Source organism: Anarhichas minor, unplaced genomic scaffold, assembly GCF_050575085.1.
Source record: "Anarhichas minor isolate MPS153535 unplaced genomic scaffold, ASM5057508v1 ptg000004l, whole genome shotgun sequence".
Taxonomy (NCBI): domain Eukaryota; kingdom Metazoa; phylum Chordata; class Actinopteri; order Perciformes; family Anarhichadidae; genus Anarhichas; species Anarhichas minor.
In genome coordinates this window covers 15,760,001-15,773,920 of record NW_027466450.1, presented here as the reverse complement: position 1 = coordinate 15,773,920, position 13,920 = coordinate 15,760,001, and the positions used below count along the sequence as shown (strand labels likewise).

The window sequence follows — 13,920 nt, the reverse complement described above, 5'->3', positions numbered from 1 at the left end:
AAAATATGACATTTCAGATGGCAGGACATTAGAAATATCCTGAAAACATTCTAAAAGTGAAATGATGAAAAGTGTAACGCTTTGTCTCACCACCGGCCGTCCAGATTAGTCCGCGTTTTATCTTTAACCGGGCTGTTGCAGTGTTAGCCCAATTTATGCTTATCTGTGAAAAGATAAGTCCATGTATATATTTATACACACACACATAAAGCTCCGAGCAGAGGCTCAGAATGACTGCGGTTAGGTTTGGCAAGCTGTGACAGCAATTTACAGTGAGAGCGCTGCAAAAAGTGACACGCTCTAAGACTGGCGAGTGGGTTTTTATCTTGTCCTCTTGACTTGAAGCGCTTATTTAACGAGGTGTTGTAGTGTTGACAGCGTTCCTTATTAGGATAACGGAAACTCTGTGACACAACATGAAAGTGTAAGCAGAAGCTCTTCTTGTTACAACATGGTGTTCTCTGTTCTGTGACTGCAAACATCTTAAAAGCAGAGAAGATGAAGATGCAGGTGTCTCTGCCAGGTGTGTGTGTGTGTGTGTGTGTGTGTGTGTGTGTGCTGTAGCTTTAAGTGTGTGTAATCTCTGTGGAGCGTTTGTTTCATCACTGGTTCAAAAGAACAAACTCCCGCATGGCGTTGTTCCTCCTGAGCGAGGCCACAGCACGCAGTGGAACTTTAAAGATAGTTTTCCCTCGGCCGTCTCATTATGTGAATCCTCTTCATGTCCTGCAGTTCAGCAGCTCAGGAGCCCGTAACATCTACAGCAAAGGTCTCAAATAACAGAGAACAATTAGTGGATGAGACGTCAGACATATATTTCATAAAATACACATAAGGGGAGACACTATAGGTGAATAGGTAAAAACAGATATCACCATGAAACCTCTCAAGTTTCTTACTGATATTAAGACAATCCTTTTTTGTCTCACAAGTTTTCTGAAGAGTCATGTTAAGTATTCAAATACTGCATTATCTTATTTAATATGTGCTTTTTTGCATGCATTTCCATAACAGAACATTGGGTGAAGACATTGTTTGTTGACATATTAGGGTCAAAGGGAATTTTGGATATCTCTTTGTATCTCTCCATAAATCAGAAAATACTGTGAAGAGCCATCAAACAAATCATTTTCTCCACGTTTTTAGTTGTAAAATGTTGTATAAATGAGTCTCTGAATGCTGTGTGAAGGCATTCAGGATGGAGAAGAAACACGATGATGTAAAAAGACACACAGGACTCATTTCTTGCAGAAAGGAAACGGGTCACTGCTCGTCTGTATCAATCAACAGTAAGAAGAGGAATGCTGATTTTGAAAGTATATGTTTGTATCAGAGAGCAGATGGAAACTGAGAAGAAGAGTTTCTTTATAAAAAGCACAAGACCTGTTCTGATCTGTGTGTCTGATGTCTCTGTGACTCTCCTGTCTGTGTGTCCAGGTGAGTCAGGACGGTAAAGCCCTGTTGGACGTCCTCCAGAGGCCTCTGGGTCCCGGCAACTCTGAGTCGCTGACGGCCACTGCTAATTACTCCAAAGCGGTGAGTGTTTTTGGGGTCGCTTTGGGCTTCTTCTGCCATCAAATTAAAAAAAGAGATGCATCTTTAAAAGTAACTTTGGTATCTGCATGTTGCCTCCCTCTTTCTCTCTTTCCTCGTCCCCTCTTCTAATTTGTAGGAGCTCTCCATCTCTTCACTCTGGCATGTTGTCGAAATCTGCTAAATATTCAGCCACGATATTAAAACTCTTTGAGATAACACTAAGCTACGCTTTCTGTGCTCCGACACAAACAAAGTGTTTCCACCAGCAACACGGTCACCTCGGGAGATTTCAGAACAAAACTTCTCCTTGAGCGAAATCCTTCCCATAATGTTGTCAGACACTTATAATAACAATCTGAGCCTCAAAAACAAGCACTTTTAGTACATGTGTCCCCCGAGCGATTACATTGCAGTCCTTTTCACAGCTGCCGTCTGCAGCGTTCTCCCTCAATACTGTCCCCATTAATCACTTAGACACAAAGACATGGGCGAACAGGCTCCAGGTTGAAACAAAGTTACCCCTTTAAGTATTTTATATTAAATCAAAATGTAATCAAATTAATTCAAAAGCATCACTGTGTAGTTTGTGTTATTTCTCAGGTTCACTGCATCCTGGACGTGGTGCACGAGGTTCTCCACCATCAGCGGCGTCTGGAGAATATTTGGCAGCATCGAAAGGTCCGACTGCACCAGAGACTGCAGCTGTGTGTGTTCCAGCAAGATGTCCAGCAGGTACACACACACACACACACACACACACACACACACACACACACATACAGACAAAAATAAATGTGTCAGCCAGAGCCAAGTGGGGATCTCTGAAATGACAACTTTTAAGGGGCCGAGGAAAACGACCGTCTGACCTTTTCTTGCAGTTTTCAGTGATTTGTTAGAGTTTTACTCACCCACGAGGTTAGAGCATGATGTCACACCACAGTGGAGCATGTCATCTTGTACGTAAGCGTGAGATCAATGTGATGGTGAACTCTGCTTAGCACAACCGATGACTGGTTCATTTATCTCCGCTGTGCTCTCGTCTCAGCTAAATGTGTGTAATGTGAAAAGAATTCCTGAGATAAAACGCTCCTATTTTACAAACTAGCAGACTGTGTGGTTCTGGAAAGGTTTCAGAGATATTTGGGAGCTCAAATGAAACGTTACTGTGTTTTATGAAGGATATTTTAAACCAGCAGAGTGGATGTCATCAGTGGGGGAGCAGGAGGATTTGTTTGTTGCATTACTTTCTTTAATGTGATTATGGGTCTGACAGTAGTGCAGTCGGAATGAGGTACAACCGAATACCACCGGCACCGCTAACACCTCTGGAGTCTCAGTAAAGACGTGCCTCCGTTGATGTATGTGAAGTGGATCTTATTCATTTTCTACGGAGAGCAGGAGATCCGTCTTCACGTTGCATTATGGATGCGGCTCGGCGAGTTGTCCGAGGATTCGCCGTATCTGAATTTGCATAATCGTGACTGGACTTCAACTTTATGCAAATTAGATCTATTCATCGCAAGGCAGCGAGCTCACGAAGCTCAGATCAAACTGTCAAATTAGGCAACGCTGATCAAATATGAATCAAGATTCTGATACTTTGCTATTTCTCACCTGAAGAGAAGCCGAGAGCAAAGCCTAACTTTGCTTTTGATGTTATCAAACGGAGATAAATGCTCTCTCCTCCTCTTAAAATAGTCCTAAATTGACGCTAAAGTACTTCCTTGTTTTAATGTATTTTTGACCAATCAGCGACGCTCATCCCTGCAAACCCCGCCCAGAAAGTTCCTGTACTTTCAGAACGTACTACCGCTCGACTGGGGCTTTTTTAGGGGCTATATTGTCCCCTAAACGTAATTCAGACCCGGTCCTTGCAGTTGAAATGCGATGAGTTCCTCAAAATGTTCCCAGTCCCCTGGGGAAAGTTCCTGCGGTCAACAAGGGCAATTAAATCAATGGAAAAAATGAATGGAGATTCTTCTTCAGTAACTAGGGCAGGTCAAGAGGACACACACGAGCAATAACAAGAGCACATTGAATTGATTAAACACAGGTCCACTGTGACTGAAGTCATCGCGTATGTATAAATGAATGGCTCTAGGGAGAGAGAGAGAGGATCGGGGCATTAGGCGGACTACAAAGATGGATGCTGAGCATTGGCCGCCATGCAAACATTTCTATGTGACCCAAGAGAGAGAGAGAGAGAGTGTGTGAGGGAGGTAGAAAGACAAAGAGGAAATAGAGAGTGGAGGGGAGATTGTATCAGTAGGTTATAAATTCATTGAAAACAGAGCTTTGCCAACTGCACTCGTCATGCGTCAGTTTCTATGAGACCCGAGAGAGAGGGCGAGAGGCACACACAGAGAGCGAGACAAGGAGCAAGCGAGAGAGTAAGCTCATACCAATAGTCCATAAATCACTGAAAACAGGGCTATTCCAGCCAGAGAAGTAACGCTACGGGATATATGCGACCCCAGAGAGGAAGAGGCCGAGATGCAGAAAGCAAAGGCTGAAAGAGAACATATTAGGTGTGTAGTTTTATTTGGCAGTTTAAGCTGCAAAGATAGTCCCAGCTGCAGTCAGCACGCTTCGGCTTGTGTGCGTTACCTCGTCACCTTTCGCCGACCTCTTTGTGGCTCCAGCTGGACCGACTACCCTGCACTGACGTCACGAATGACGACATCGCTCGTCCCTGCGCACCGCTCCTTCAAAGCCCTGAGAAGTGCTCTGAGATGCTAGTGGTGGGAGAAGTACTTTAGATCAAGTTAAAGTACCGATACCACGATGTATAAGTAGTCAATTACAAGTAAAAGTCATTCATATATAAGTAAAAGTACACGGACATGAGACGGGCCAAACCAGACCAGCGGCTGGTTTATTCTTTAACAAATTGCATTTTGTAAGAATTTTGCATGTAATTTTAATTTGAAAAGTAACTTGTAACTACAACTGACAAATAAATAAATTAAAAAAGTACAATATTTCCTAGTTCATAAAGAGTAGATGGAGCGCGGAGACTGACTGACGGGATCAGTGTGGTTGGGTCGATTCATTGGGCTCCACCCACTGCACCCACTGAGTTCAGTGAGGGTGGAGCCTGTGTACGATGGTTACGATATTGTAACCCTAGTTCTTTAAGCACAGTCACAGAACTAGGAGCTCATAATACAATTCGTTTAAGATTACAGATATAATGACCAAAAGAAGTACCATCAATACAGCAGATATACAACAAAGCAAGGGATGGAGTCGTCGGCCAAGTACTTCAATGTTGACGTTTGCAATAGTCTAATGGCAGGATATTCAGCATCCAGTTCTTCACAGCTGCAGTGACCTACATTTCCCACGCAGATCATGAAGGTTTCATCCGTTCCATTCTTAATTCATGAGGTCTGAGACCATTTTGTACTGCTGATCTGTGCGCTCACTGTCAAGAGAAAAAAGAAAAAGAAAAAAGGGTGAAGCAAGTGTGTGTGTTAGGACATGACGTGAAGGTGATCTTCTCTTCTCATCCAGGTGATGGACTGGATAGAAAACCACGGCGAGGCTTTCCTCAGCAAACACACCGGAGTCGGGAAGTCCCTTCACAGAGCCCGAGCCCTGCAGAAAAGACACGACGACTTTGAAGACGTAGCTCAGGTGAGTCTCGACCGTCCACCTGGGTTTCCATCCAAGAACTGTAATGAAGACTTTCACTTCCCCAATGAGACAGACACACACGCCCCATTAATCAATACGGTGTCTTTTGTCTTTTTGAGTGCAGCTTTACTGACACCAAAGAGCAACACTTTGACTGTTGTACTTCTTACTGTGCCATGCTTTCATTATTGCATTTGAAATTCTGAATGCAAACTTGTCCAAAAAGGTGCAGTTTAGCCCCAAATTATAATTGTTGTCTTAAATCAGGAATACGGAAGCCCTGAGAGGCAAGTGAGAAAAGACAATAATCTGGTCGTCTGATCTAAATGGTTTTCTGAAGGTGAAAAAAAGTTTTGCCTGGATAATATTTAAGTTACTTTTAAAAAAACCAATCAAAAAAGGTTTTGCCACAAATATTTATCTAACTTACTTGTTTTCACCGGGAAATCAGGCGAAATAGAATTTTTTGCAGCTGAAAATGTCCTTTTTTTGTGTTTGTTGTTGTAATACTCATTTCAACCACAAGAGGCTGAAGTGCACCACTATCCCGAAATGTCATATATATATATATATATATATATATATATATATATATATATGTATATCTTGTGTGTTAGCAAGTTATATAAAATGAAAATCACCTAGAACAAAACGTGAATGATTTCAGTCCAATGTAGAACATTTAGTGTTGCGGTGCACTTCAGCCTCTCGTGGATGAATTAAGATCAACCCTTTTCTTCTGCTGTTCTTCAGTGATGTCTGTCTCAGATTTACAGTGTCGACATAAAACAGAAAAGGTCCACTCCTATCGTGATCATTTTGAAGTTGTTTTGAACAAATGTTTATTCGCTTGCCTTGCAAACATCTGTAAATGATCTTCCTTGATTAATCCCAAATTTTTCAAAACCACCATGTCTGGTGGTGGCGGGAAGCACGAAAACAGGCCTCTGTACGTAACCATGTATGGTCACGAGGCTTTCCTGAAGGATCTGCAGAAGATGTTATCCATTCCTGAATTTCATTCCAGTGTTACGGTCTATCATGTAAGAAACGCTGGACCTGGAGTTGTGCTCATAAAGATGAAAACAAAACAAAGAAACATGTGGAAGCTCTCAGTAGAGATCAAAAAGAACAAAATGTGAGTAGAAATGTGGCTTGTGTTTAACGTCAGTGCTGCAATAGAAATGGCAAAAGAAAAGTAGATAATATAGAACAAACAGCAGTGACCCTTTCTATCTAACACTGAACAGACAGTTCAGTGTTACTGAACAGCCCTCTGTGTCTTCGATCCTCAAGTTGAGTTCCAGTGCTGCGGTCTTATCATGTAAGAAACGCTGGACCTGGAACTGGACTTTGGTGTCAGTTCTGATTCACCAAAAGTCACACAGTAACCAAAACACAAACTCACTGATCGAGGCAGCGGCACACCAGCAACTCCCATGTTCTGTGAGGTCAAAATCACTGTTTTTGTTAATGGAGTCTTGTGGCTTTGAAGACATCCTACATGTATATGGAAGGTCTGTCTGACTGCATCTAAATATAATGCACACTTAAACTGATATTGATTCTTTTAGGTGTCTACAATACGTCCACAGCAGTACATTACCTTGCTCCTGTTTGTTTCTCCAAACTATAGTCAGGTATACATACACTGACTATGGAGCAGAACCTCATATAACCGCACTTAAAAACATCATAACTATCCCTTTAAACTATGCAACATTTGCTGCTCAGCACTATGCACCACAACGGTCAGTAATGCCTGCTTATAGAAGCACACACAGAGAAATATTGGTTCAAATATGGAAGCCTTGAGGGGCTTTGAAGCGCATCGGTCGTAGTAGAAGTGTGTGATGATCTTCTCTATTGGAGTTGTCAGTTGTCTGTTCTGATTTGTTTTAAAGTCAAGTACGTACCGTGATAGCAGATGTGTGTGTGTGTGTGTGTGTGTGTGTGTGTGTGTGTGTGTGTGATTTAGACTAGAGCATTGTTTTGGAGACTAAATGTGATCAGGATCTTTAAATCCTAACTGTCTCTGGTGCTGTTACATAAGCTCAAGCACACACACGCACACCTACACACACACATGCGTACACACACAGTGCTGGTCTGCAAGATGCCAAGTCATATTCTTCTTCTTTCCCTCCTCGTCATTCTTCCCTTTGCCTTTCTGTCATTCTTCTCGCCCCGTTTCACGGAGCCGACGTCGTCGCCACCTTTTAACGTTCGTCTCAGCCAATTAATTTCAATTTCCCCTAAAAGGCTTTCTCGACAGTTTGCACCGTCTAAGTGCTTTCTAGTTGTTGGGGGGGGGGAGAGAAGAAAGAAAAGCATAATGTTGTTTATGACACGCACTGCCGTCTGAAATCACATAACAGTAACACAGGTGTCTAATCAGAATCTACGATAAATGATTCTCTACTTTTGTTTAGTGGAGGTTCAGTAATGTGATAATCCTATAAGGGATTGTGTGTAAATCCTATGAAGAGTATATATATGTGTAATCTCATGTTTACACTCTGGATTAGGATTAACCTCCATAAACTGCTGGATCAGCATTATTTGGGTCAGGCGCTCTCTCTTTTTTTTTTTTTTTTCTCCTCATTTGCATATTCATGCAGTTTGTGATGTTTTGCTGGTAAAACTCTCCACTTAGCGTCAAACATAACATGAATACATTAAGTGCATGTTTAAGATACATGCAAAGAGATTACCCACAATGCACTTTGACATGCTCTCTCACGTACAATCACAGAGACGTGCTCAGACATTATTGGCAGACGGGTGTCCTCTTTGATAATGACGTGTGTTTAACTGGGTGAGTTTATATTTCATCTTCAAGTCCTTTTCATTACTGACAGTTTATTTTTAGCTCTCCTCGTCTACATCAGATGAGTTGCTTCTCCGTTAGAACGGACCAAACATCAAACAGAACTCTTTTACTCTCATTAAAAGCCTTCATTTGCCGGCTTCTTCTCACTGCCTTACATCTTAATTTCTCTCGGCTTCACTTGATCCACTTCAAACATTGGTGGGTTGATAGGGAGGTCAGACTGTCACTTGTTGGTACTTTATGGAAAACACCAGCGGGTTTTTATTGTTGTGTTGCCAAAGGTTTTGTAGGGCATTGCTTTGGCATCAGAACACTTATTATGTGGTGGCAAAATTTGTTTTATATTGATTTATTGTCCTGGTCAAGACGGCAGCATAACAGCATTGATAAGTTTCCCAGAAAAGCTGAAACCAGGCAGCAACCTACTGCTGAGTACTGATGAGTGAAGCCGATGCGGAAGTGTCCTAAAACGTGCATTCTCTCTAGTGTCCACCAGGGGGCGACTCCTCTGGTTGTATAGAAGTCTATGAGAAAATGACTCTACTTCTCTCTTGATTTATTACCTCAGTAAACATTGTAAACATGACTTCATTGGTTGCGATAAAAACAACATGGCAACTGCCATGTTCCCAGATGGCGACGGCGAAATTTATATACAGTCTTTGGTTAAAACAAACAGCATTTGTGAAGCATAACTTCACATTGATATTCATTTACTGATTGATTTTATTCACCATTTCATTCATTCATGTCTTGGTCTTACACTACATTCAGGTGTCAGGGATGATTCTGCTTTCCCGTCATCTCACTGCTGTAATCCTCACCCTGAACCTAACCAGTCATGCAGTGAAGAGTAATAATCTCTTGTAAATTATAATCTTTATCTTCTCACTAATCCCTCTAAAATGGGAAATGTCCAGACTGTAAACGTTCACCCAAACTCATATTCTTGAATAATTGGGATGATAACACAACATTTCTTCAGTCTAGCACCACACCCACATGTAATCTATTTCCTGTAGTGAAATATTACTGAGATAATCTCTCATATTTGCCAGAATAGACCGACACTAATCCATTCTGTCCTCCTGATGAATGCCGAGAGCTGTAACTCTCAGACAGGATTTAGTCCCTTTTTTGGTGAAGATAGAGGTAGAAACGGGAAACCTCGCTCTGTTGATTCACAGAAACTGGAATTAACATTTTAATATAATGTGATCCATGTGTGTGTGTGAGTGTGTGTGTGTGTGTGTGTGTGTGTGTGTGTGTGTGTGTGTGTGTGTGTGTGTGTGTGTGTGTGTGTGTGTGTGTGTGTGTGTGTGTGTGTGTGTGTGTGTGTGTGTGTGTGTGTCTGCCTGCCTGGGCCGGAGTTATCCCTGTGCAGCATTTGTTTTTTCGGTGTAGCCATCATTGAAAAAAATATTGTATTGATGTTAAAACTACGGAAGCCCTGATAGGCAAATGAAAAAACCAACAAATTCGGACGATCCATCTCTGAGTCGGTCTTGTTTATGACCTAAGAACAGGTTGAAAAAAAGTTTTGCTAAGATTTTTTTTTCATCATGTAAATTAAAACTCACCTGGCAGAAAATATTTATAATTTTACTCCCATTTAGACCGTGGGATGATGGCGCATTTCAGCCTCTAGTGGCCAGAATGAGTATTACAGAAACACACTTTTTAGCACCTTTTGTGTCTTGGAACTGAAGAACTGTATTGTCCATGGCCATGGTATGAGACTAAGCTTATACAGATACTGATCATGATGATGATGATGATGATGATGATGATGGTGATGATGAAGGTCCCTCCTTCCCCCTTCTCAGAACACGTACACTAATGCAGACAAGCTGCTGGAGGCCGCGGAGCAGCTGGCTCAGACGGGAGAGTGCGACCCCGAGGAAATCTACAAGGCGGCCCGGCACCTGGAAGTCCGAATCCAGGACTTTGTCCGCCGAGTCGAGCACAGGAAGCTGCTGCTCGACATGTCTGTCTCCTTCCACACACACACCAAGGAGGTGGGCCACACACACACACACACACACACACACACACACACACACACACACACGCACACACGCACACAAAAAGGGAACACATTCTCAGACATCCTGCTGCTGCTGCCTGAGAGTTATCTAATTTAATTATTAATCCGTCATTAACCACCGAGACTCTGGTATGTGATAATTGCAAGTTTGAGTCCCAGTAGGACAAAACGCTTCCTCTGCTACAATTAGTGGCACCGTAGTGTGTCATGTTTAGTTCTTAGTGTTGTTTTCAGTATCCAGTATTTTCAGATTTGTGCTAATGGTTTGATCACACTTACACTAACCTGCCCGTCTGTCTGTCTGTCTGTCTGTCTGTGTGTCCAGCTGTGGTCGTGGATGGAGGAGCTGCAGAAGCAGCTGTTGGACGAAGTGTGCTGCGACTCGGTGGATTCGGTTCAGAGCCTGATCCAGCAGTTTCAGCAGCAGCAGACGGCCACGCTGGAGGCAACGCTCAACGTGATTAAAGAGGGAGAGGAGTTGATGCAGCAGCTCAGGTAATAATTCAATTCCCACAGTTATTCCTGATGGTGTTTTTGAGAGGCCCAGGTAATGACATCAATATTCATAATGTTATTCAAGAGGAAGATGGATTAATGCAGCAGCTCAGGTAATAATATTCATACTTAAAATGTCATTAAAAAGTCAATTTAATTTAGCCACTCAGGGAAGACGGATAATAATTACCATATTGGCACAAATACTGTGTATGATTTATGTATTTGTATTTTTTTACTTCTGAGTCTCTGCCTCTTACTCTTATTTGTGTTTGTGGTAGTTGTGAGGGAAAGTACTTGTTACTCTACTAGCTGTAGTGTGAATGCTGATTGGCTAGTATGCTTTAGCTTGTCATGATTTTTCTTTATTTCATGAACAAATTAAAAAAACAACAACACAATGTTCTTGTGTTCGGGCCTCTAAAGTCTCCTCTCTGTCTCTCTGTCCACAGAGATGCAGCCATGTCGACCAATAAGACGCCTCACTGCAGTTCCATCGCACACATCCAGGGGGTGCTGCAGCAGCTGGACGAGGCCCAGGGCCAGATGGAGGAACTGTTCCACGAACGCAAAATCAAGCTGGACATCTTCCTCCAGCTACGCATATTTGAGCAGTACACTATAGAGGTAAGAGGGCATGAGCGTGTGTTGGTTCGATATTCAAAGTGGACTCACACAGGCACTCGGGAGCTGCTGTGGCGTACAGCAGGGCTCTGCTCTAGGTCCCCCGTTGGTCTCCGTCTTAGGGCCCCGACGCACCAGGCTGACCTCAAAGAAGTGACGCTGATTCAACATGTCCAATCGGTCCAACAGCCTCTGATTAGAGCTAATTAAAGCCAATGTTGATAGACACTATAATAAAATATAATGGCCCCGCTGGTTTTAGGCTTGTTGTGCTAATAACTCTTCTCTTAATCCCACATTGTTTCCGTTCCTGCAGGTCACAGCGGAGTTGGACGCCTGGAACGAGGATCTGTCTCGCCAGCTGAGCGACGTCGGCCGCTCGGGCAGCAGCGGCAGCGGCAGCGGCAGCGGAGGAGCCTCCTCCGGCAGCGCAGAGGACATCGGCCTGGCGGAGCAGCGGCTGAAGCGCCACGCAGAGAGGAAGGCGGCCATGAACAACATGACCTACGAAGTGATGCAGCAGGGTCAAGACCTGCACCAGTACATCATGGAGGTCCAGGCTTCAGGTAGAACACACACAAACACAGCTTTACTCTGTGAGGAAGGAAATGGGTTAACGAAGAGAGAGAAATGCTCAATATAGATTATAATATAAAAATATAGATAAGGAAGCCAATAGAGGATTTAAATTGTCAAATTTGAATTATATATTGTGTACTGTACAGAGTTGCCAAACATTAACATTTCCAGTTTGGTATGGTCGTATAACGCCTATACGAGCATTTGAAAATTAATTTAGATTTCTACTCAAACATCACATACATTTTTGGAAAAGTATAATGCTACTGTAAATTCACACTATCATTTTGACAAAGTCCCCTCTGGGCTTCCATACAGAGAAGCCCTGTTGTGTGCTTTAAAAGTAGCACCCACAGATGACTTCCCAGCATACCCTTGTGGTTTGTTCCCCACCGGAGTTCACACCCGGCATCGTTGTGCATCTAGTGCGCTTCCCAAGTGACCGAATGTGAGCTTTTACTGAGCAGAAGGAAAAACAAACAGCCATGCGGTAAACTGTGTACTACTGTAAACTACTACCAGGCCGACATGCTCTTCAGCGCTTTTATGGGATTCATTGGCATTCGCACATGTGATCCCGTTGCCTCATGAGCAGCCACATCTGGATTTACAGCTGCCCACTGTACGACGAAGAAGAGAGGGAGCCCCGATGCTCTGGCAGCACCGTGAACTGTGATCCCATAGAGAAGCGTGTTGTGTGGAACAGGGAGAGATTTAGGTTAAATAATCATCACACAACAATCCTCTTACTGTGTGTGTGTGTGTGTGTGTGTGTGTGAGGAGGTCAGTGCCTTAGTCACGCTGCCCCCTGCAGTGATAAATCTCTCTCACCCACAAACACACTCTCTCTCTCTCTCTTAGGCGCCAGCCACTGGTGAAGCAGGGCATTACTAGTTAACTGACTTGAGTATAGAGACACACACACTTGTCTTTTATTCAATGCTTCAACTGATCAAACATCTGCAGCTCAAGCATGAACATTATGTAATATTAATAAAGTAATCAGCTCCAAAGGAAAGTATAAATCTGTAATATTATAACCTAAAAATATCAAATCAATATTGAATGCAGAGAGACTTGTCCTCCCTGTCATAACTGGGTTTTTTCCACCTTGTGTGACGTTAATGACACTAACCTGTCAGAAATCCTCCCCTAAAGATGCCTTTTTTTTAGGATGTTTGTCCTTTAATGTGTCCTCCTGCATGAAATACCAAAGAAGCGAGAGTGGTGAGTCAGGGCTCATGAAGGAAGTTCAGAGATGGACTTGGATTTAGGAAATGAACGCTAGGGTAGTATTTTCAGAAACCTTTTTGTTATATTTGATGAAATTCTCTTGACATTGTGACGTCAATCAGTAAATCAAATGCTCTAGCATCTAGTATCTGTGGCTGCTGTAGTAATAAGCCTGTCCAGTAATTTCCTGTGGACCAAAATACTAACAAAAGCAGTGTTTGTTGTTTACGTTCATAATGATAATTCTGCTGGAGAGGTCAGTGTTGGACGACTTTCTTGCTAGATTTAGTGACTTTTGCAGCGAGTGCTGCTAGATACTTGGAGTACTTGGAGTACTTGAGTACGCTGAGCACTTCTAGTGGGTCATAAGTGATGATTGAGAGGGATTATGTTTGTGTGAGTCTGTACATTGCTTTAAGGAAAATCCTACTAATTCTACCTTTAATGTCCTTATGTCCAGTACACAGCAGGAGTCGGGACGTGTTCAGCTTAGTTTAGCATCAAGACTCGATACACCTTTACATAAAAAGCAACGTGGAAGGGATGGTTTGTTAATCCTGTCTTTGCAGAGCTGCAGGGGAATTAGAGTTAATACGACAGAGATCATCCAAAACATCCCAAAACCCTCTTTGATTGGAGGGGACAACATTTTGTTGGCGGTAGCCCATGACGAATGTGACAATCACAGCGGCGTGTGTGTGTGTGTGTGTGTGTGTGTGTGTGTGTGTGTGTGTGTGTGTGTGTGTGTGTGTGTGTGTGTGTGTGTGTGTGTGTGTGTGTGTGTGTGTGTGTGTCAGGGATCGAGCTGACGGGGGAGAAGGACATGGACTTGGCCTCTCAGGTCCAGGAGCTGTTGGAGTTCCTCCACGAGAAGCAGCAGGAGGTGGAGCTCAACGCGCAGCACACGCACGCGCGTCTGGAGCAGATCCTGCAG

At 43.1% G+C, this 13,920-nt stretch overlaps 1 protein-coding gene across 1 annotated transcript in view; it reads left to right on the top strand.

The window, feature by feature from the left end:
• Positions 1-13,920, top strand: part of kalrna (kalirin RhoGEF kinase a) — a 109,666-nt gene that overhangs the window by 38,167 nt on the left and 57,579 nt on the right. Inside the window, exons 12-19 of the mRNA XM_076112316.1 lie at positions 1,438-1,536; positions 2,137-2,268; positions 5,053-5,175; positions 9,835-10,026; positions 10,381-10,550; positions 11,003-11,177; positions 11,491-11,740; positions 13,784-13,920. The exon at positions 13,784-13,920 is cut by the window's right edge and continues 30 nt beyond it. Coding sequence (XP_075968431.1) covers positions 1,438-1,536; positions 2,137-2,268; positions 5,053-5,175; positions 9,835-10,026; positions 10,381-10,550; positions 11,003-11,177; positions 11,491-11,740; positions 13,784-13,920 — 1,278 coding nt within the window. The remainder of the gene's footprint in view (positions 1-1,437; positions 1,537-2,136; positions 2,269-5,052; positions 5,176-9,834; positions 10,027-10,380; positions 10,551-11,002; positions 11,178-11,490; positions 11,741-13,783) is intronic.